Source organism: Trachypithecus francoisi, unplaced genomic scaffold, assembly GCF_009764315.1.
Source record: "Trachypithecus francoisi isolate TF-2019V2 unplaced genomic scaffold, Tfra_2.0 Lachesis_group6, whole genome shotgun sequence".
Lineage (NCBI taxonomy): Eukaryota > Metazoa > Chordata > Mammalia > Primates > Cercopithecidae > Trachypithecus > Trachypithecus francoisi.
Genome location: NW_022681471.1, coordinates 26,123,156 through 26,148,093, shown reverse-complemented (window position 1 = coordinate 26,148,093; position 24,938 = coordinate 26,123,156). Strand labels below are relative to the sequence as shown.

The 24,938-nt window shown below is 38.8% G+C and overlaps 1 protein-coding gene across 2 annotated transcripts in view; it reads left to right on the top strand.

Annotated features, from left to right (window-relative positions):
* The first annotated feature begins 1,690 nt into the window (after positions 1-1,690).
* The window catches only part of VAMP7 (vesicle associated membrane protein 7), a 42,082-nt gene continuing 18,834 nt past the window's right edge, over positions 1,691-24,938 (top strand). Inside the window, exons 1-5 of one of the 2 annotated variants that reach the window (XM_033200981.1) lie at positions 1,691-1,872; positions 9,849-10,003; positions 15,945-16,002; positions 18,386-18,523; positions 20,741-20,831. In XM_033200981.1, coding sequence (XP_033056872.1) covers positions 9,858-10,003; positions 15,945-16,002; positions 18,386-18,523; positions 20,741-20,831 — 433 coding nt within the window. In that variant the 5' untranslated portion in view covers positions 1,691-1,872; positions 9,849-9,857. Of the gene's footprint in view, positions 1,873-9,848; positions 10,025-15,944; positions 16,003-18,385; positions 18,524-20,740; positions 20,832-24,938 lie in introns of both variants that reach the window. The other variant, XM_033200982.1, reaches the window with a different exon arrangement.

Genomic DNA, 24,938 nt, shown 5'->3' with positions numbered 1-24,938 from the left:
GGGAATGCAGCCCAGTAGGTCTCAGCCTTATTTTACCCAGCTCCTATTCGAGATAAAGTTGTTCTGGTTCACATACCTCTGACAGGGAGGTCTCAGGAAACTTACAATCATGGCGGAAGGCAAAGGGGAAGCAGGCACACCTTACATGGCCAGATAATTACATTACAAATTTTAGGGTATAGATAAGATTACTTTAGGAGAGAATATGGAGTAAGAGGGGGCTTTGCTAGAGTCCTAAAAGCTCTAAAGAGAGGCAATATTTAGAGTTCACACAGCTTAGTAACTCAGATATCTCTGACTCTAAAAGTCATTATTTTTCTAAGATACTATGTTGCCTCTTAAAGAATAGATATTGAATACAATGTCATTAAGTTAATATTAATATGAAATGTGAACTTTTGCAAAGGGGAGATAAAGCAAGGGGAATGATTAAGATCACCAGGAAGAGTGTGAAGAGTAAGAAGAGAAGATGGCGTAGGGCAGAACCCTATGGAATGTGAACATTTCAAAAGAAAATGAAGAGCTGTCACAGAGGTGGGAGGAGAACCAGGAGGGTGTAGTGTCTTGGAACGAGCTAAGAGAATAAAGGGGCTCAAAAAGGAGGGAATAAGGGCCGTGTGCGGCGGCTCATGCCTGTAATCCGAGTACTTTGGAAGACCGAGGTGGGTGGATCACGAGGTCAGGAGTTGGAGACCAGCCTGGCCAATATGGTGAAACCCCCGTCTCTACCGAAAATATAAAAAATTAGCCGCATGTGGTGGCACGCGCCTGTAATCCCAGCTACTCAGGAGGCTGAGGCAGGAGAATCACTTGAACCCGGGAAGCGGAGCTTGCAGTGAGCCAAGATCGCGGCACTGCACTCCAACCTGGGCAACAGAGTGAGATTCTGTCTCAAAAAAAAAAAAAAAAAAAAGGAATAATCAAAGTAAAATCCTGCAGAGTTGAAATATGATAATGGGTGAAAAGTATCTATTTGTTTTAGCAACACTGTTGAGAATTTTGTCTGTAAAGGAGAGGTAGGAGAAAGACCACTAGCTTATCTGTGTTTGGTGAGGGGGCATGGGGTATGGGGTTAAGAAAGGTGACTTTGGAATGTTTTAGATGAGAGAAATTTTGACAGCCTTTAAGTCCTGATAGTAAAGAGCCAGTTAGCAGAGAGCCGTCGAGGAGTCATGCAACAGCAGGGTTCATCAGAGGAGCTTGACTCTGAGTCAGCAACAGGGAATAGGGATGGAAGAGGGCTGGCTTAGATCAAAGGAGAGTAGTCGTTGTTTATTGTTATTGTTATTATTATTATTGCAAAAAGAACAGGAGAAAGGATTGGTGAGAGGTACAAGAAAATTAGAAATTTCATGGCGAAAGTAGAGGCAGTTCCTGTCAGATGAATTCTATTTTGTCTGTGAAGAAACAGGCGACGCTGCCTACAGAGACTAAGCAGGAGAGACGGGGCCAGCTTGGTTCTTCATTTATGCCGCCCACCATTGCTGGTAGATTCTTTATCTAGCCTGCATCCTCTCATTTTCCTGGATCCCTATACGGCGCTTGACGCTGTTTACCACAAGAAATGTCGAACGAACGTGAGACACTCAGTGATACTCCAGTCGGAACTACTACTCCCAGAATGCAGTAGGGCTCCTGGGAAGTGCGGGCGGCTGGGAACGCAGCAGGCCTCGCCCTGTCGCCTGCTGCCATTGGAGGAGCGCTCCCACTCCCAAGAGGCCACGCGTAGGCGGGGCGCTTCATGCGGAAGTCAGCGGCGTCCGGTCCCGGCGTCCGGTCCCAGCCTCCTCTGGGAGCTGGCAGTTGGCGACCGTGCGCTGAACCGCGCCCCTCGGTCCCGAGCCCTCGCGCCCTCAGAGGGTGCCCGGACAGGTAAATGGAGTGGGGCGCGCTCTGCGGGAGGCGAGGAGAGAACTGCGGGGGGAGGGCGGAGGTGTCGACGGAAAGGTGCTGGGGTGGAGCAAGGAGGCAGTGCAAGGGTGACTTGGGCTTCTCTGGTGTCGACAGTTTCAGTTGTCGGGTAGGACCAGTTTTGGCGAGGTGCGTCTTATGCCACTGGAAAGGCTTCGAGTTAGAGTGTCAGAATGCGTCACTTAAGCTGTCATTACAGGAGGAAAAAAATGTTAACTTTTTCTCAGTTTGCATTCTACAAGACCTTTCTGTAGCATTTAAATCTCTTGAGATCGCCCGAGTCCTCCAAAAACTCTCTACGTCCTTGTTCGATGACGTCACTTTCTGCTTCACCTTCTACTTCTGGCTGTTTATGCTCCTTCGTGGGTTCCTAGCCCCTTATTCGCCCTTCCTCCACTGCTCAGTATTGACAGTCCCCTTCTTCGTCTGTTCAGGAACTGTATTTCTGACTCGACCCGTTTCCTCAGCTTCAGACCTGTTTGGTGTTTTTATTAGTGGCCAATGTTTACCAAATTCTGACCGCGTACTTTGGTAAATGCTTTACATCTCCCTCTCCAATAACTCTCACAAGCAATCAACTGTCTTCATTCGGCCTCATTAATTGCTTTCAACTACCTGTATCTCCATTCTCCCTCCATTGATCCAGAGGATACAGTCATGTTGGGGATATTATTTCCCTTTGAATACCTGTGGCTGAGAACAGATCCATTCATATATTTAGCAAATATTTATTGAACGGCTGGTATATGCTTGACACTCTTAAGTGCAGGGGATACAGCTGTAAACAAGACTTAAGAGGTTGCTACTCTCAGGAACTTACATGTTTGTGTCTAGAGGGGAAAACAGGAATAATCGGGATGATGTTATATATTGGTTAATGCGAAATAAAACAGGTGGTTGACTTGAAAGGGTGGGATCCTATCCTAAGAAAGTCAGAGGGATCGGACTGGGTCTCAGAGCATCCTCCAGAAAGAATAGTTGTAATACCAACAGGAATAATCTTCATCTGTAACATGACCTTTCATAAACACCTCTTCTTTTCCCCTATCTAAGCAGTGTTTATTCTTCATTCTTCTATCTCCTCCAAGGTTATTGCATCAGAATTCATGGTTTATCTGTAGTTGGTTTATTCCTTATAAGACCCAGAGAGAAGAGTGGGGGATTGAATTACTATTAGCTCAATTGCTGTATCTTACTGAGAAAGATAGTTTGGTTGTGAAAATATTATTCTTACCAGGTCCTTCTGAATATAAAGTTATCTACCATTTATAGTATATTTAAAACCAAAATATGCTCAATGTTCACTCATTTATTCAACAAATATTTGAGGGAATATTAGATGGTAGGCACTGTGCTGAGCACTGGGAAAATAGGGTAAAATAGACACTTTCACCTCTCTTCCAAGGATAAATAATCCTAACAGTATGCTGAGGAAATTCCTGAGGCATAGGCTGACACCTACATTTCTGTTCTTCATCCAAGGTGAGATCATCACAAAACATTAAGACATTTCCTGAGCAATTGTGGACATTCTGAGATTATTCACTTATTATTCTTTATGCGTTTATTTATATGTCTTTCCCCTTTGTTCTATGACTCCCTCAAGTATTGGAATCCCTTCTTCCTTAACTTTATACCTCTAGTGTCTACTTTGTCATATAGTAACCTGCCAGTACATACGTGTTGGACTGAAATAGAAAGACTCCCTATTTGATCAAATTTAAATGACATGATGTATACAAGGCCTTCTTTATGTAAGGCCATCAGCCGTATTCCTCAACCTTCTCATTCACCAAAGGTGGACCATTTCATCTTATCGGGCTAATTTATGTACCTTCTTTACCTTGTTCTCACCTCTATGCCTTCTCTTGCTCCATCCATCCCTCCTAAAATGATCTCCTATCTCTTCCCAGGCACCTTGTGTACCTCCCTCCATTAATTTAGTGGGCCAGTTAGTTTAATAATCTGCTCATGATATAAAGGTGGAAAAAATTAATTTCCTTTTTATATTTCCTATGAAAAATTTTGTCAATGAACTCTTGCAAGAATTAACATAATAGGTCCTCCTGCAATAATATAAATAAGGATACAGAATACTTTTTAAAAATTTTACATTGCCTATCACCATGTGCTATGTAATGAGTTAATTGTACTACTTTATTTGAACAATTGTATAACCTCTGTTCACACAGCATGTTTTGGTATCATTTGGTTTCTACTTGGTAGAAACACATCTTTTTCTGTTTGTTTGTTTTGTTTTTTGAGATGGAGTCTTGCTCTGTCGCCCGAACTGGAGTGCAGTGACGCGATCTCGGCTCACAGCAACCTCCACCTCCCAGGTTCAAGCAATTCTCCTGCCTCAGCCCCCTGAATAACTGGGATTACAGGTGCGCACCACCACACCCGGCTAATTTTTTTTTGTATTTTTAGTAGAGATGGGGTTTCACCATTTTTGGTCAGGCTAGTCTCACCACCCACCTCGGCCTCCCAAAGTGTTGGGATTACAGGCATGAGCCACCGTGCCCGGCCAAGAAACACATCTTTGAGTATTACTTTCTCCTTCGCCTGAGATAATTTAAGTGGTAATGTTATTCTGCCACATTGTCATTTTTAGGATGTCAGTAAAGGCTAAGTATTAAAATTAAAGTTTTTTGGGTTTTTTTTTTTTTTTTTTTGAGGCAGAGTTTTGCTCTTGTTGCCCAGGCTGAAGTGCAATGGCATGATCTTGGCTCACCTCAACCTCCATCTCCTGGGTTCAAGCAATTCTCCTGCCTCAGCCTCCCAAATAGCTGGAATTACAGGCCTGCGCCACCACGCCTGGCTAATTTTGTATTTTTAGTAGAAACAGAGTTTCTCCATGTTGATCGGGCTGGTCTCGAACTCCTGACCTTGGGTGATCCACCTGCCTCGGCCTCCCAAAGTGCTGGGATTACAGGCATGAGCCACTGCGCCCAGCCAAAACTGAAGTCTTATTCCATGCAGATATCTTTCAATTGTAAATCATTACTGCAAAAGACAAATTTTGTCTTTATAACGAATTAAAAACAACAGTAGTACAAGAGTGCTTGAGTCATGACTGTCATGAATTTAGGATGTGCCAACCTAAGATCAGCCAGATGCTTCTAAGATGTAAACATTAAGCATTGTCATTTTAGGTGATTTATTGACACCTATTTCTTTATAGACAGGAATGCAAGTGCAGCACTGAATTGTGTACCATTGCTCATTTATAAGACACACATGTAGATGATCCAGAATATTGTTATACATTTTTCAGCGTTATCAAAATACAAATGCAGAATTAAAAGACTTCTCAAAACACATGGACTTGGCCTTTCCCCTTAGTTACCTGAAACTGTCTTCCGCCTCTACTTGAAGATGCTTTTGCTGAGGAGGAGCAGTTTCATCATTGCTGTTGTATTTTGTTACCAAATTTTTTTATAAAGGCAATTCCTTACTTACAAAAGTATATGTTCTAAAAGTACTGTTGTAAGCTTATTGTTTGGAACGCTGGATGTATTTTCTTTTATAAATAATGCTATCCATGACATTTACGTTGTTATGCCAACCAGTATCATTTTATTAACTTTTAATTTAGTGGACTTGAAGACCTTCCCCACAATTTACAATAACTCCTCTATTAAAAAACTGCATTTATAATTCTCATTTGAATTCCCTTATAGCATATCTTTTTTTTGAAACCCAACAACTAGAACAAAAATATCATTTCTTTAGTCCCTTAACATAGTAAAAACAGACTTTTCGAACTCTAAGCTGTTGTGGGTGACCTTCTAGCCCTTAGCTCTAAGGACAGTCCTCCATATGAGCAAGGAAAAAGAAGGGATAGAGGTTTTAGAGAGGGAGGCAAGTTGGGCAATATGAGTATCTGGAAAGGGAAGAGTAGGATTTGTTTGGGTGAACAGTGAGTTTCTAAAATGGAAGTCTGCATTGCTTGTCAGCCTTTTGGCTAAGATCAGGTGTAGTATCAGTTTAAAATGGGGGCTTGTTGTGGGTTGAATTGTGTCCTCCAGAAAGCTGTGTTGAAGTCCTAACCCGTGGTACCTGTGAATGGGACCTTATTTAGAATAGGATCTTTGCAGATGTAATTAAGATGTAATTGAAAATGAGGTCACACTAGAGTAGAGTGGGCCCTTGATCCAATGTGACTGGCATCCATATAATAAAAAAGAAGAGACAACAGAGAATGCAGTGTGAAGACACAGATACAGAGTACACCATGTGACTACAGAGGTAAAGATTGAAGTGCTGCATCTCCAAGCCAAGGAACACCAAGGATTGCCACCAAACTATCAGAAGCTAGAAAGAGATAAGGAAAGATTCTCTCCTACAGGTTTCAGAGGGAGCATAGCCCTGCCAACACCTTGATTTTGGACTTTTAACCCTCAGAACTGGTAGGCAATACATTTCTGTTGTTTTAAGCAACCAAGTTTTTGGTACTTTATTACTGCAGCTACAAGAAACTAATACAGGGTTCTTAGCAGGAATGAAGTAGAATTGGGATGATGGTTGTGGGACCAAGTGAGGAGTGAATAGGAGAACAAAGAGGAACAGAGTTGATATGGGGCTTTCCTTTATGTTGCATTATCTTTTTTTCTTCCCTTCTCTCTCTGGCTTATCTTTTCATTCTTTTTCTTCTTGGATCTTATCTTTATATAGCACTTCATGGTTTAGTAGGCATTTATATACTGCTAATAATTAGCAGAGCCAGGTTTTCTAACTTCAAATGCAGTGTTCATTGTACCACAGTTGTTTCTGTTATTCCAATACTCATCAAGACGTTATGGATTCTATTACAAGACGCTTACAGTGGGGGCAGGTAAGACTTCATAGGTGGGATTTTTAGCAGTATAGGAGAGAGGAAGGAATTCCCATTAGTGACATCTGGAAGGAAAGTAAAGTTTCTGTTGCTATGTACCCACTGTTTAACAGTCATTTTTAAGTTGGGGGCTGCTTTTATTGAATGAAACACTACTTGCCTATAACTTATATCCATTGTTCCTAGTTATATTCCGAATAATGTGCTCCCTGTTCCAGGTGACTGTACTTTATATAAACTCAAAAACTATTGTAATATTCCTTCTAAGTCCTCTTTCTCATGTTACATAGCTCTAGTTCCTCCAGCCAGTCTTCAGATGACATAATCTCCATGTCTCTCACCCATATTGTCTCCCTTTTGTCCACTCGTTAAATATTCTACCCAGAATTGAATTCAGTATTTCACATATGTTCTAACCAGCACAGAGTGTAATGGGACTAGTACTTAAACAGGTCAAGACACCCTATTTCTTAATGTACTTTGAGATTATGTAAGCATTTTTAAGCAATATCTCATACTGTTGGTTCATAATGAACTTACAGTCCACTGAAACACTAGATCTTTTTGTATTAATTGTTGCGAAGCCCAATTTTCTTCTTGAACCTGCACAGGGACTGAGGCTCCTACTTTTTCATCTCTCTGTTCCAGGGACCATATGATTTCTTATTTGTTTCTCTTTGTGTTTTTGTTCCTCTCTACTGTATGTCTTTTTGACCCTAAGCAATGACCTCCTTCCTTGTTATAAAATTTCATTGATTGTTTTACAGTCTTCATGCTCTTTCTTTCCTTTTGGCTTCTGGGCCACCACACTTTTGGCTTTCCCATTTGGTCCTCCTTAGTCTTTGTGAGTCTCTATCTACCTTTCCCTCAGCTGTTGGTTGTGCTTTGGATTTTATCCTCGGCACTCTTCTTTTTTTCTGTATGCAATATATCTTCAGCAAATAAATCATGTTTAAAATGGCAGATCTAACTGAGCTCATCTGGGAATAAAAGGGCACAGAATCAGTCCCGGAGGAAAGTCAACATTTAGAGGTCAGGTAGAGGAGGAAGAGTCAGCAAGAAGACAGAAAGAGCAGCCAGAGACGTAGGAGCATTTCAAGGAGGATTGGTCAGCAGTGTTGACTGTGCCTGAGAGGTCAAGTGAGGTAAGAATAGAGAAGCAACCACTGTATTTTGCAACACAAAGGCTGTTGGTGACCTTAGGAAGCATGGTTTTTTGGAGTGTTAAGGGCAACAGCCAGATTATAGTAAGTAGAAGAATTAAAAGGAGGCAGAGGAGCAGAGATAATGTGTAGCAATGCTTTGAAGAAACAGAACAGGGCCAGGCACGGTGGCTCATGCCTATAATCCCAACACTTTGGGAGGCCAAGGCAGGTGGATCTCTTGAGCCCAGGAGTTCAAGACCAGCCTGGGTGACATAGTGAAACCCTGTCTCTACAACAAAATACAAAAATAGCTGGATATGGTGGCACACACCTGTAGTCCCAGATACTACGAAGGCTGAGGTAGGAGGATCACTTGAGCCTGGGAAGTGGAGGCTGCAGTGAGCCGAGATTGTGCCACTGCACTCTAGCCTGGAGCTTGGGTGACAGAGCAAGATCCTGTCTCAAAAAAAGGAAAAGAAACAGAACAGTGGGATCCACAGTTAGGGAGGCTTTAGGATCAAGGGAAATTAAAGTATAAGACAGCAATTTGGAAACTATAACTTGCTACGTATGTGTAAGGAGAATTCTAGAAAGAAGATGATTGAGATCACAACCCTGGAGAACAACTTCAAGAGTAGGAATGAAACAGAGACCCCCAAGAGACATTCAGCCCAAGAGACAGATGAGCACCTTCTGCTCTGTGTGCTGTCCTTCCATGCTGGGATTGCAATAAGGAATCTGCACATTCCCTGGTCTCAAGCAGTTTATAGTTTGCTGTTGTGTTTCACAAAGTATGTTTGTGTGAATCACCTGCATCCAGACAGACTTGTATTAAATACAGATTCCAGGGCCCTACCTCAGGCCTACGGAATCAGAATTTCAGGAAGTGATGCCAAGAGTTTGAATTTTTAGCAAGTGACTCATACTCTGCCACACAAGATGATTCGTATTCCCACTACAGTTTGAGAACACTGGTATATTGGGTGCTGAGCATGTTAACAAATAAAAGTAGGTTTAACAGTTAATCGAAGACTAGTAAAGCATTTGTTCATCTGTTTTTATGTTTACGCCATTAAATAAGAAAGCTGGGCTTGTTAGGTGGGAAATAATAGCACATATTCATAGGCAGACTTAAGGAAAATAATCTTAACTCATGCCATATTGTTTTAGTAATGTTTTGTTTATGAAGGGTCTTACCATTCCTTTCTTGTGGAAGCTTTGAGTTATTTTCCCTTTGTTTCTATTATGGATAATGACTTTATACTGGCAGTGCACAGTAAAAGGATAAGATTATGGGCTCTAGAACCGTACTGCCTAGGTTTAAATTGCAGCTCCACACTTACTAGCTCTGTAATTTGAGGGAAATTATTTAAGTCATTCGTGCTTCAGTTTTCTCATCTATAATAGAAGTATCATAATAGTGTATAATCTCATTGAGTTGTGAGGACTAAATGGATTAATAATTATAAAGTACTTAAAATGGTACCTGGCACATAGTAAACAATAATATAGGCTATTTTTATTGTTAATAGTTATCCTTATGAATCTAGAGTCTTCTGTTGAACTATTTCTCTAGGATAAATTTTCAGGCTGAAATTTCTACATTAAAGAATGAAGACATCTTTATGTACCTTTGCTATTATAGTCATTGCTTTTCAAAAAGGTGATATCTGTTTGTGCTGTAATAATTTGTAAATGAAATCTATCAATGGTGTGTGTGTGTGTATATGTATTTTGTATGTCTCTTTATGTGCATACAAGCATGGCTTAGGTTGTAACTTTGTAGGAAACTTTGACCTTTTTTTAAGCCTGCTGTTAAGTCTATTGTTAAGTTTCATGTTATAGTACCTGTTAGATACTATCTCCAGGTAATATGTTGATAAATGATAGTAAGTTACTTTTGAAAGATTATGTCAAATAAATATTCTAAATCTGTGTCTTTTTCTTTTTGATAGACTGAAGCCATGGCGATTCTTTTTGCTGTTGTTGCCAGGGGGACCACTATCCTTGCCAAACATGCTTGGTGTGGAGGAAACTTCCTGGAGGTGACAGAGCAGATTCTGGCCAAGATACCTTCTGAAAATAACAAACTAACATACTCACATGGCAAGTGAGTTCTGTTCTGCATGTGGTAAGGGATGAAAGAAGGGAATTCTGTTACTGTAATCAGAATGTTAGAAAAGTAGAAAACAAGCTTCTAGGTACATAATTTGAACAAGCGGACAGAATAGTAACCTTCACCAACTTAGAAAATATCTGGTTTATTACTTATAAATGTAACTTGTAATTATTTTATTCTGTTATTGAAGTGATATTATTTTATTTTGAAGAAAGATATGGAAATGTTCAATATAAAAATGACTTTGCTCTAGAGCTGTGTGATATGTGAAATGATTCAGATAAGATAGATAATGTTCCTTGGGTTCATTCTTTCAGTAAATATTTACTGAGCGCTTAACTATTGCCAGGCACTTTGCTGGTGCTGGGGATGTAACAAAAATGTAGTATTTGCCCTCATAAGGGTTATAGTTTAATGAGGAGGCAGTCAAATCCATGATGTCAAGGGTGGGAGGGTGGGAAGTAGTAGATAGGAGGATGGTATTCCAAGTAGAAGGAACAGCAGGTAGAGAAGTATGAAGGCATAAGATCATAGGGCGGGCATATTTAGGGAACTGCAGACTGTTCTCTGTGACTGGTGCCCAGGATGGTGAAAATAAAGCTATAGAGAGATGGGTAGAAGAAAAGTCATGTAGGGCCTTGTAGGCCATATTAAGAGCTTGGACTTTACCCTGTGGGCAGTGGGAAGGCATTGAAGGTTTTCAGCCAGGATGTGACACAGTCAGGTTTTATTTATTTATTTATTTATTTATTTAGAGACAGAGTCTCACTCTGTCACCCAGGCTAGAGTGCAGTGGTGCGGTCTTGGCTCACTGCAACCTCCATCTCCCAGGTTCAGATGATTCTCGTGCCTTAGCCTCCTGAGTAGCTGGGATTACAGGTGTGTACCACCATGCCCAGCTAATTTTTGTATTTTTAGTAGAGATGGGGTTTCACCATGTTGGCCAGGCTGGTCTCAAGCTCCTGACCTCAAGTGATTCACCTGCCTTGGCCTCCCAAAGTGTTGGGGTTATAAGCGTGAGCCACCACGCCTGGCCTTCAGTCAGTTTTTGCTTTAGAAAGATCACTCTGGTGACTGTTAGAGTGGCCATAGATGGGAAATCTTAGTAGTTAGTTTTAAAAAGTGCCTCAACCTTCCCCATTGGCACTTGAAAATCTTTTCTTACTTAACCCAGCCTTACTTCCTTAGTTATCTCAGAATGAGGTCCTTATTACTTTCTATGGCTAACCCCTTATACAGTTTAAGGTCCACTCTAAGCTACTGTGAGAGAGACCCCCAAGATACAGTATTAATTTTAATGAGATAGTCCAGAGATGAGTGGATGGTGGCTCTGCCATTTCCAATTCCCTAATTCCCAAAGCAATTAGTGCTTTCCACCTTTGGCCAAGACAGCTCCTTTGGTGCTTGTTATATCCCAGCGCTTGCCCAGTAATTTTTAAAGACAGGACCCAGAAGTGGCCTGATATTGTTGAGAAGTTTCTACTTACATCTTATTGTTCACTACACAGTCATGTAGCTAACATAGCTAGAAGGGAGGCCAGGAATTTTCTTCTGGCTATCCAGTCGTAGGCTCAACTAAAACTCTGTTACTCTGGAGGAAGTTATAGGATATCAGGGGATGACTTGCAGTCTTCTAGTCTGCTCTTCTGGCCACCCAGATATTTCAGTGAACCTTTCTTCCCAAACATAGAATACGCCTCTTCTCTGAGAAAGGTAGCTCCAAAGACCTATCTAGTCACTGTGTTTGGCTCCAAGTCCAGCATGTCTAGGTGGTACACAGTCCTCTCCATCAGGCCCTGGTGTGGCTCCTGTGGTCCACTGACCATAAACTAAAAGATAAGTCATATGTTTTCCCTGCTCTCCCAGCCTAACCCAGTAGACAATGGTGAAATAAGGATCATCATAGTGAGAGTTACAAACTCCCATTTGGAAAAGGGAAGAATGAGAAACATGTAGAAGTCATTGCTTTCCAGTAATGATCAAATAATTGCCTCATACAATTTCAAAGACTCCCTATTCTGACCAGGTAGTGGTTAGTGGTTCTGCTTTCTTGGAGAAACTCCCTCACCTTTTTTCCCTGACTCCTGACTTTGTTCTACAAGAAGTTCTTCCTTTCTGGCCACATCCAAAATGGGAGTTAGAGAGTATATCATCTTTGGGAATTGTACACATTTTGTAGTCCTCTTCCTGCCAGCGTAGGTTTGTGGGCCTAGAAGTTAAGGGTTAAATAATCCTAGCCTCTTATGATTTGCGCTTTATACTTTCCCTAAAAATGTATTAGACTTACAAACTGTGTTTCTAGGTAGCTCCTGGGAAAATGTCCAGGGAAAGCACATGTAGTCCTTTTAGAGGCAAGACTGGGAAATAGGGCATATATCTTCCACTCATGTATTATGAGCCAGAATTTAGTCACAGCCACATGTAGCTTTAAGAGAGTATAGAATATGTAATCCAATTAAAATGCAGTTATAGTAGAAGGAGATGTTATCTGTCTGCCATGCCTCTCTACCTGTGCCTCTGATCTAGCTGTGTTATTTTGAGGTTTGGTACCTTTTTTTCATGCTTTTGTTATCTTCTAGGAATGTTGTTCTCCTCTTAAGCCTCCTTGTAAACTTTTGCTCACTTTACAGGTCCCAAGCGAAATACTTTCTTAATTTGTAGTTTAATGCCTCTAAAAGGGCAGTTCTGATCATGTTGCTTCCTTCAACAGATACTATCTGCCCTCAAGGTAAAATTCCTTAACAGGACTTGGAATATTCTTCAAGATCTGCCACTTTTTCCTTCTTTGGGCTCATCTTTTACTACTTGAGTCCTCAGTTTTGCTTTCCAGCCATACGTAGCCATTTGCAGTTCAATGCTAGATTCTTTCCCTCTTCCTAGCCTTTGCAATTGCTGTTACCTTTTACTAGAATATATTTATCTACTGACTTTTTAAAATTCTCACTTCGTGTTCCTGAGCTTAGATGTTTCCTTTTCCAGAAATCCCTGAACACTAACACTGAGTCAGTCACCCCAATGAGATACTCTTTTTATGTGTCTACGTAGCATCTAATTTGTTCATATTGTAACACTTATCACACTGTATTATTATTATTATTATTTTATTTTATTTTATTTTATTTTATTTTTTGAGATGGAGTTTCACTCTTGTTGCCCAGGCTGGAGTGCAATGGCGCGATCTCGGCTCACCACAACCTCCACTTCCTGAGTTCAAGTGATTCTTCCACCTCAGCCTCCTGAGTAACTGGGATGACAGGCACGCGCCACCATGCCTGGCTAATTTTTGTATTTTTAGTAGAGATGGGGTTTCACCACGTTGGCTAGGCTGGTCTCGAACTCCTGACCTCAGTTGATCCACTCGCTTCGGCCTCCCAAAGTGCTGGGATTACAGGCGTGAGCCACCGTGTCCGGCCTCAGACTGTATTATAATTGAAATGATTGTTTATCTCTGTACTCTGACTGTAGGCTTCTTGATGGCAGGGATCATACCTTGCTACCTTTTGTGGCCTCTGCACCAAGTGACTCACAAGTCTGGTTTAGGAGAAACAAATTTTATGGGGAAAGTGATGACTTTCATTTTGGGCATGTCATGTTTAAGCTGTCTATGGTATGCCTAGTTGGATATGTCTAGTAGACAGTAGTGTAGGTTGTCCTGGAGCTCAGGAGATAGGTCAGATCTAGATTTGGGAATCATTAACACAATTGTGGTAGCTGAAAACAACAACAAAACATGAGAATGCGTGCTGCCCTCCAGGGAGTAAGTGTGAAAAAAGCAGGAGGCTAATGAAGCTAGAAAACGTTAGTGTAGAGGGAAAGGGACTATGATATAAACCAGGTATATTAGCCTGCTTGGGCTGCTGTAACAAAATACCATAGACTGAGTGGCTTAAACAACAGATACTTGTTTCTCACAGTTCTGGAGACTGGGTGAGGTGCCCACTGATTCAGTTCTTCATGAGGGCCTTCTTCCTGGCTGGCAGATGGCTACCTTCTTGCTGTGTTCTCAGGTGGTGGAAAGAGTAATCTCTTCCTCTTTTTCAAAGCTACTAATCTCATCATGAGGACCCCACCCTCATGACCTCATCTTATCTTAAGTGCCTCCCTCAGGCCTTGTCTCCAAATATAGTCACACTATAACATATGAATTTTGAAGGGGCACAGTTCAGTCTATAGCACCAGGCAAACCTGATGTCAAGAAATCTAGTGAAGAGAAAAGAAGTGGTCAACACTATCATATGTTTCAGAGAGAGCCACTGGATATGGCAATGTGGAAGTCATTGGTGGAAATGGTGCAAATAGTTTTAGAATGTTAGAGGAAAAGATTTTGCTTGAGTTCCTGTATCTCCTTGTAATTCATGTCAGCCCTCTGTGAACATTAATATAATTCAACAGGTACCCCTATCTATCCACTTGCCCAAGGTATAAATCTGGGAGGCAAAATTTAGTTAGCCTGTCTCATGCCAGTCACCAAGTTCTATAAATGCTGCCTTCTATCTCTCTGCTCTGTCCCTTTTTCTTTATTATCCATTCTACTTTAGTTTATTTCCCTCCTCATTTCTTACCCGGTATACTGCAGTAGTCTCCTGTCTGGTCCTCCTTTGAGTCAGTTTTCCACACTCTAGCCAATGTGTCCTTTTTAAAGTGCAAATCTGATCACAGCCTCCCTAGGCTAAAACCTTTGGATGCTTGTTCATTATTCTTAGGGTAATGCACAGTGTGGTTTATAAAGTCTTGTATAACCTGGTTTTTGCTTACTTGTCCAGCCTCGTCTGTCCAGATAATTTACCTTTTCTTCATATTCTGTACTCTAGTCATGTGAGCCTATTTTACTTTCCTAAATCTATTATGTGCTGTTTTATCTCTAGGCCCTTATGCTTGCTGCTTCCTCTCTGGAAAAACTCTTCGCTCACTTTTTTGTTGTTGTTTTTGAAACAGGGTCTCACTTTGTTACCCAGGCTGGAATGCAGTGGCGCAGTCTCGGCTTACTACAGCCTCAACTTCCTGGGTTCCAGTGATCCTCCTGCCTCAGCCTCTCGAGTAGCTGGGACTATAGGTGTGCGCCACTTTGCCTGGCTAATTTTTGTATTTTCTGTAGAGATGGGATTTTGCCATGTTGCCCAGGCTGGTCTTGAACTCCTGAGCTCAAGCAATCTGCCTGCCTTAGCCTCCCAAAGTGCTAGGATTACAGGCATGAACCACCACGCCTGGCCTTTCACTCACTCTTTACCTTGCCGTCTGTTACTTATTCTTCAGGTCTTAAATCAGACATCACTTGTTTCAGGAAGTCTTTCTGGTTACCCTTTGGCAAATCTCCATTTCGTGCCTCATCTATTAATATGTCCCCAGAGCACCATGTACTGCTTTTAACTTTCCTGTCATCCTGTTTGCCATGCTGCACTGTAATTTCTTATACTGTGATCCCTGTGAAGACTGGGAGTTGGTGGTTTTGCTTTTTTGTATCGTCAGCTTCCAGCACAGTAACTAACTCAAAGTAGGTACTCAAATGTTGAGAATTTGGTAGAAAAGATGTTTGCTTTAAGAACTTAGGAAAAAGCAAAGAAAACCATATGGCAAAGAAAACCATATGGCCTATTGGGGGTTAATCTAATTACATGCTCCTCCTAAGATGTCATCTCTTGTTCATGCTTTAAGAGTCCAATTATGCTTTTGCAGCTGTCGTTCTAATGGGTAATACACATGCTGTTGTGCTATGTAGCTAGAATAGAGATCTTCTTTTTATTTCTTATTTACTTCTTTCAGTTTGACTTGAAAGAAACAGGTATATTGGGAAGGGGAAGAGGGAGAATAGACTGTATCCATAAGTAATGTGGTGACATTGGCAGTACTGAACTTGCTTATACATAGATAGAAGATAGAAGTAAAAGTGATGTTGCTTATAACCACAGTAAGTTTTATATCTTTTATTCTACAGTTATTTGTTTCATTACATCTGCCAAGACAGGATTGTATATCTTTGTATCACTGATGATGTAAGTAACTTGAAGACATATTGCTATTTAACTATGTGTACTATTAATACAGCCAGTTCTTAATTATCTACACCAGGGGTCCCCAACCCCAGGCTGCAGACTGGTACAGGTCTGTGGCTTGTTAGGAACCAGGCCACACAGCAGGAGGTGAGCAGCCTATGAGCATTACCACCTGAGTTCCGCCTCCTGTCAGATCAGCAGCAGCATTAGATTCTCATATGATTGCGAACCCTGTGATGAACTGTACATCCGAGGGATCTAGGTTGCATGCTCCTTATGAGAATCTGACTAATGCCTGATGATCTGAGGTGGAACAGTTTCATCCCGAAACCATTCCCCCTCCCCCAGTCCCTGGTGCCAAAAAGGTTGGGGACTGCTGATCTGTACCTATGGTGGCAAAGGTGATGCAAACTTTACATAGCTGGAATTGTTAATATTTTACATTTGTCATATAGAGCAGCAAATGATAAGAAAACTTGATACTGGGGTATGTGCAAATCAACTCAATTTTGGTAGAGTTTTAGCTTAGCCTGTTGCAACTTCTATATTCTATTTTGTAGTGAGAATTGGTGTTCATAATTATAATTCTTTGATATCAAAACCTCTCAAAAATTGTTTACCTGGAATGTTAAATTAGGTAACGTCATTCCTTCTATCAGTAGTTAATGATTCTTTAACGTGTGTGAACTTGGAAAAACAAAATTACAGTACATTATGATCGGCTATATAAACCTGTAGTTTACATTGGCTAGGTATGACTGTTTATCGGCTCTCAGCCCAAAATTCTCAGTAACTTAATGATGTCATTAAGGTCCTTTCTCTTCTCTGCTTTCCTCCGTGTCTCCTTCTTCCCAGACAGGTTGCCATTATGGTTATGTAGAGCTACATACTTATTTATTCATGTCCAGAGAAGAGGGACTGTGTCTTCTTGAGTGTCTTATTGTAGGAATGAGGAAGCTTTTCCCAGCTGCATGCCCTCCCCTCCCCCTGCTTTCAAAGTGAACTTCCTTTCATGTCTTATTGGCTGCATGCTCATTTCTAAACTGTCTACTGACAAAGAGACATGGAATTGGCATGGTTGCCATAGATCAGGATTCCTAATCTTTGTTATATCACAGACTCGTCACTTGTGGGACACTCCCAGAATGTTTTTGTTTTCTTTTTTTAATTTTCCTTTTCCAGAATGCTTTTAAATGTATAAAACACACACAATTCTAACAAAACCATTGTATTGAAATATATATATGTATAGTATTCAAAATGTTTTAAAAACTTGATGTAGTAATATATATGCTTCTTTATGAACTCATTAACAAGGTCTAGTCATGGGTCTAATACTAATAATCTTGATGTGATGAGTGTTAACAATATTTTGAGATATCTATAACTGTGATGGTGTATGAAAAAAGATTTCTGTTGGTAATAGTTACAGGTACTGTTAATACCACCTTTGTTATGAATATACTACCTATATTCACAATTGAAATACAAGTTAACAATTGATAAAAATAATGATGTGATTATCTTTTTTTCTGTCCAAGTACAAGGGCCCCTTGAATTTGGACCACTGACCCCAATTTAAGAACCCTCGGCTTAGACTAAGCATCTTGGGTGAAAGGGAAATGACTGTCAACCATAGTGATCATCACAATGATTTCTATCTCTGGCTTCACAATATTTTCCAAAAGTAGAAAAAAATCTAGCTATATGTGAAATGACTGATGTGAAAGAGCTTGGAGTAGATAAAAAATAATAATGAAATCTGGGATAGTCGGAGTCGAGCCTCATATTTCTTGAGCTGTAATTTGATACACACATACACATACATACATTAACACACATACATTCATTTTTTTCCTCTAAGGTATTCTTCTAGAGAACACACATAATTTTTGGCTGGCTGAGATTAGACATGAGTATGTCACTTGATCTTTTCAAATGTGCCACCACTATTGAAAAAATTCAATTTGTTGTTAATATCAGTAGTATTATGTGTGTGTGTGAAAGACTGTATGATTATTATGGAATTTATTAAACTATTCTTGTGCTGGGCCTTCTAATAGATCCTGTGAAATATATGGAGGAAGTAAAATCCAATTCCTGATGTCAAGAAGTTGATAATTATCATTATCTTCAGTTGTCAATGACCAGATATATCTGGATTCACTCTCAGCTCTTTCATTTACTAGTTGTTGGACCTTTGGGCAAGTTAGTTACTTTTTCAGAGCCTTCCTTTACTTATCTTTAGCATAGGATCAATGCTAGTTCATCCTCATAGAATCATTGCTCAGTCCATGTTAGCTGTTTTTTATTGTTGTTCTTAATCACTCACATCATCTTTGTTTACTTTCTAAATGTGAGTTCTATGTTGATCTCTTTTCAGGATTTTGAACGTTCCCGAGCCTTTAATTTTCTGAATGAGATAAAGAAGAGATTCCAGACTACTTATGGTTCAAGAGCACAGACAGCACTTCCATATGCCATGAATAGCGAGTTCTCCAGTGTCTTGGCTGCACAGCTGGTAAGATCTTTCTCAGGATAAGGTATTTTGATTTTTATCTTCTTTATTACCTTCAAACACTATGAATCTAGGGGGCCCTGACCTGCAATATAGTTTTCTGATTGTGTTAGTGTAAGTCAACATAATAAAACTTCCCTGATTAAAAAAAATGTAAAGGAGCAATTTTAGGGTAGAAAACAGTGATATTCTTTATTATCTCTGTATTCTCTAATAATAGTGGTCACAGTGTCTCATGATCGGAAGAGCATTAAAGATCATCTAGTTCAACTACCCATCTGATGCTTAAATGTGTTCAACATGCCAAATGATCTTTTAACCTATACATAAACCTTCTACCCTTCCATGAGGCAAATTTAATTTTCTAACAACCCAAATTAGTAATTTGAAACTCTCTTCATCTGTATGAGTCCCTAATTATCATCTTCGTGAGGTTTTACATGTGTTTATACCTGTGAAATACCACTGTACTCAAGACAGCATTTTTATCTCCTTAAAAATTCCCTCATGTCGGTCCCCTCCCCCACACTCTGCCCCAGGCAACCACTGATCTGTTTTCTATCACTATAAATTATTTTTGTCTTTTATAGAACTTTCTGTAAATAGAATCATACAGTATGTACTTTTTTGTGTCTTGATTGTTTCACTCAGTGTAAGGCTTTTGATATTCTTCCATGTTGTATAAATCAGTAGTTTGTTCCCCTTTTTGCTAAGTAGTAGTATATGCATGTACCACAATTTGTTTATCCGTTTACCTGTTGCTGGATATTTGGGTTGCTTCCAGTTTTCAGCTATCATGAATAAAGCTGCTATGAATCTCCATATATAAGTCTTTGTGTGGACATATGTTTTTATTTCTCTTTGATAAATACCTAGGAATGGAATTGCTGGGTCATATGGTAGGTGGTGTGTAATTAAAAAAAAAAAAATCATCACTTTTTTTTTCCAAAGTGGTTGTACCATTTTATATTCTCACCAGCAGTTCCGGTGTCTCTGCATCCTTGCCAATACTTGATGTGGTCTTAAGTTTTGCCATTCCAGTTGATGCGTAATGGTATCTCATTGTGGTTTTAATTTATATTTTCACGATGTCAGACACCTTTCAAAATGCTTCCTTTTATCCACGAAACTGTTTGAGTATAAAGACCTAAGCTCTAGGTATGATTTTGTTGTGAGTTAAAAAAAATGATGTATTGTAATTGAATACTTTCACTTCTCCTGTGTTTTTAATACTGAGTATTACATTTCTAAATTTTATACACACATGCACACACATACACACACACACATACTCTTCTGGCAATGAAGTCTTTTTAAATTGGTTACTTATAAACCTTTATTATTCAAGCAGTTGGTTTGTTTCATACTCCCCACTAGGAAATGTTCATCTATGTATAACTATAAAACACTACCAACAACAAAAATACCAGTACTTAGTCAAAAGTAAATAGGGTCAGCTAGAAACAATACTTTCAAATTAACCAATTTGTCATTAGCTCCAGATCTGTGTGACCTTCTGAACAAAATCTCTACCTGTTCCTTCATCTGTAAATAGAGATAATAATAGCATCGTTTCATAGAGTTTTGGGGTGGATTAAGTAATATCCCGTTTGAAGCAGTTAACACAATGAAATGACTGGAACATTGCGTATTAAGCACCCCGTAATTGCTAGCTATGGATAATAATTTCAAAATATAAATTATCAGTGTCTTAGATTCTAGATCCTGTGAGAAGCCAATAAAAATAGTTTATATGTTGTGATCCTGGCAGATACAAGAACAGATGCTAAGAAGCTGGGCCAGCCCCTACCTCATCATACTCAAGAAGTGGGGAACGATTTTGCAGCATTCTTTCCCCTACTGCCCCAACTACAGTCTTTTTTCTCCTTTCTTCCTTGTCTGAGCACAGATTATATATGCCCCCCAATCTCTGCCCCACAAGTCACATGTATATTTGATATAATATTTATTTTTTATTTATTTAAAATAAGATAATTTTTAGACTATATACTTATAGTTTGTATAGAAGCATTTTTTTATGCTGCCCGTATTTTTTCCTGGGTATTGTAACTTTTTTCCAGTGAAGTGACATGTATCTTTTATATCAATAGAGACATAATTTTATAGCATTCCTCAGTGTAAATTGTCATTCCCTTTATTTATGTTTTCCTATTGTAAATAATGTCTGGGTACCGTAAGTTTAAACTTATTTTCTTATAGAAGCATCACTCTGAGAATAAGGGCCTAGACAAAGTGATGGAGACTCAAGCCCAAGTGGATGAACTGAAAGGAATCATGGTCAGAAACATAGGTATGTTCGTGGCATAGTTTCATGCATGTGGGCAAAAATAATAAGATTACTTGACTGGGGTCAAATTATTCTAGAGAAGCCAAATAGCACTTCCTTATTCTTACCATTGGGAGTTAATTGTCAGCTGAGACACCTATGATACTGTCTGCTTGTGCAAATGGTTTCTTCTTTGTCCTTGCAACTATTCTTCATTCTAAATTTATTACTTTGCTTAGTGAGACTAATTTCTAAGAACCTTATGATAATTCAGCAGTTTAGAATAATTTGGTCAGTTTGGTCATATAGTATTTCGCTGAGTTAATGCATCACAGGTTACCTAACCTTGCCTGAATTTTGGACATATAGGTTCTTTAGCACAGTGTTACTCAGAGTGCTGTTTTGCAACCAGATAAGGAGCTTGCTGAAGAATGTCAATCAATGTTGTGCTTCCTTCACTGAGGCCCTCTTGCTATGAAAATAATGTCAATTATCCTGAACAGTATGCTTAGAGACTTAGTCACCAGTTGCAAACACTCTTAAGTAGGACTGATTTAGAAGTTTATGCTACAGTAACAGTACTGTTATGTCTTTGTGCCTATTATGTTTTCTTATTTTCTTGAGATTAATTATCAGGAATGGAATTAACAATCAAAATGCAGAAACATTTTCGTGGTTCTTGATATGTATGTCTCAGCTATTAAAGTGATTTCCTTTGATTTTAGTTTTAATTATATATCTAGATAGAGACTAGAGAATCTGTTGAGACAACTACTATTTGTTTTTACTCTTTTTTTTTTTGGTCACCAAATGTATTTATTTTGCCTGAAAGTGGAGGCAGACAATTGCTACAGTATTATTTATTGCAGTCGCATAAAGTTTCCAGAAAAATCAACATTTTTAATCAACTCCTTTTAAATGACTTATTTATTTTTAGAGTTACAGAAACAGCAAATTTAAAATGTGACAAGAACATTCTCAGTTAATTCCCTTTCATTTTTTTAACAGCTTAATTGAAATATAATTCACATATCATATAATTCACCCAAGTATACAGTCAGTGGTTACTATATTCACAGAATTGTGCAACCATTGGTGCAATCAATTTTGTAACGTTTTTATCATCCCTAAATGAAACCCTGTACTCATTTGCAGTTGCTCCTCATTTCTCCTCAACTCTCACACCTAAGCAACAATTAATTCCCTTTTCATCTTTATAAATTTGCCTATTCTTGACATTTTGTATAAATGGAATCTTGTAACATGTGGCCTTTTGTGTCTTCGTTCACTTAGCGTAATGATTGTGAGGTTCATCCATGTCGTAGCATAAATCAATACTTCTCTTTTATGACTAATAATTCCATTGCATTAATGTATTTTATGTATCTAGTCATTAGTTTATGGTCTGGTTATTATAAATAATGCTGCTGTGAACATTTGTGTTCAAGTTTTTGTGTGAGCATATATATATGTTTTTGGTTCTCTTGTTTACATACCTAGGAATAGAATTGCTGGATCACATGGCAACTCTTCAACATTTTGAGGAAGGGCCAAACTTTCTTAAAGTGACTGTACCATTATACATTCTTAATAGCAATGTATGAGGATTCTGATTTCTCCACATCGTTGCCAAAACGTATCTTTTTTGATTATACCCAGTCTAATGAAATGGTATTTTATTGTGATTTTGATTTGCATTTCCCTGGTGACTAATGATGTTGAGCATTTTTTCATGTGCTTATAGCCCATTTGTATATTTTCTTTACCTTTGGAGAAATGTCTATTTAAAATACTTTGTTGTTTTTAAGTGGGTTATTTGTGTTTTTATGGTTGAGCTATAAGAGTACTTTATATATTCTGGATACTAGACCCTTATCAGATACATGATTTTCAAATATTTTGCTCCATTCTGTGGGTTGTATTTTCATTTTCTTGATGGTGTTCTTTGAAGCACAACAGTTTTTATGAGGTTGGATTTATTTTTTGCTTTAGTTGTCTGTGCTTTGAATGTCATATCTAAGCAACCATTGCCTAAGCCAAGATCATGAAGATTTACTCCTTTGTTTTCTTCTAAGACTAGTTTTAGCTCTTACATTTAGGTCTGTGATCTATTTTGAGTTAATGTTTATGTATGGAATACAGAAGAGATCCAACTTAACTATCTTGAGTATGTATATACAGTTGTTCCAGAACCATTTGCTGAAAAGGCTTTTCTTTCCCTGTTGAATGATCTTAGCATTCTTATAAAAATTAGTTATCAATGGATGTATGGCTTTATTTCTGGACCTTCAATTCTGTTCAATTTATCTTTATGCCAATACCAGGCTGTCATGATTATTATAGCTTTGTAGTTTTAAAATCAGAAATATTAGTCTTCAAACTTTATTCTTTCTCAAAATTGCCTTGACTATTCTGGGTACCTTTCATTTTCCTGAACTTTAGGATGAGCTTGTCAATTTCTGCAAAAAAAGCTATCTGGGATTTTGATAGGGATTGTGTTGAATCTGTAGATCAATTAGGGGAGCCATTTTAACAATATTAAACTTTTGATCCATGAACATGGGCTTTCTTTCTATTCATTTAGATTTTCTTTAATTTTTTCCAACAATGTTTTGTAGTTTTCAGTGTGCAAGTCTTACATGACAAAGACTCTGCTTCACCAAGTTTTAGACAAGCTCCTCTGAGCACTCGTTTAAACTAGGTCTCATCCTTGGGCTCTGTCCTTGGCCTGCCTAAGGAAGTCTTAGCAAAGAATCCTGCTAATACCCCACCCTTGATCAAGTTCCTCATCCCCTATATTTCATATATAAGTCCAGCCAGCTTTTAGCAGGAATCCTCTTAGGCCAGTTTAGAGAGAATGCCCTTGCCCTTGATGTCTCCTCTTAGTAATTTTCCATCTTCTGACCCCCCTCACTTTGTTCATAGGCCACAAATCCCCACTGGTCTTGGTTGCATTAGGAGTTGAGCTCAATCTCTCCCCTCCATTGTGATAGCCTTGACCCCTATTGCAGTAATCTCAAAATCTGCCTTACCATTTTTTAACAAGTATCAGAATAATTTTTCTTTAACAGTATCTCTTCTAACATCCTTCTTGCCTTGTTCCTAAGTATTTTTTTTTTTGATGCTATTGTAAATGGAATTTTTCTGTTTCAATTTTGGATTGTTCAGTACCAATGTATAGAAATTTTATTGATTTTTATAATTGGTCTTGTATCATACAACCTTGTTCTCATTTATTAGTTCTAATAACTTTTTAATAGTTTCTTTAGGATTTTCTCTATATAGAATCATGCTACTTGTGAATAGAGATAGTTTTAATTGTTCCTTTTCAATCTAGATACTTTTCATTTCTTTTTATTGCTTAATTGCCCTAGCTAGAACCTCCAGTATAATGTTGAATAGAAGTTGTAAGAGTGGACATTATTGTCTTATTCCTGCTCTTAGGGAGATCTTGAAGAGTCTTTCACAATTAAGTATGAGGTTTTTCATAGATGTCCTTTATCAGGTTGAGGAAGTTTCTTTTTCTTGTTTGTTGAGGCTAGTCTTAAACTCCTGGGCTTAAGCGATCCACTTGTCTCAGCCTACCAAAGTGCTAGGATTACAGGCATGAGCCTCCGTGCCCGGCCTGAAGTTTTAAAATTACTGATTTAGTCTCTATACTTGCTGTAGCTCTATTCAGATTTTTTATTTCTTGAGTCTGTTTAGCGGTTTGTATCTTTCTAGGAATTTGTGCATTTCATCTAAGTTACCTCATTTATTTACATACTCCTGTTCATAGAATTTCCCTAAGATCCTTTTCATTTTGTAAGTTTGGTGGTGATGTCTCCTTTTTCATTCCTGATTTTAGTAATTTGAGTTTTCTCTCTGTTTTACTTGGTCATTCTATGTAAAGGTTTGTCCATTTTATTGATCTTTCTAAAGAACCAACTTCTGGTTTCATAGATTTATTTTCTATAGTTTTTCTCTTTAATTTTTTCACCCTAATATTTATTTCCTTCCCACTGCTAGCTTTGGATTTAGTTTACCCTTCTTTTCTAGATCCATAAGGTGGAAAGTTAAGTTGTTAGGTTATTAATTGAAATCAATTGTCTTAGCTCTGGCTGCCATAACAAAATTCCATAGACATAGTGG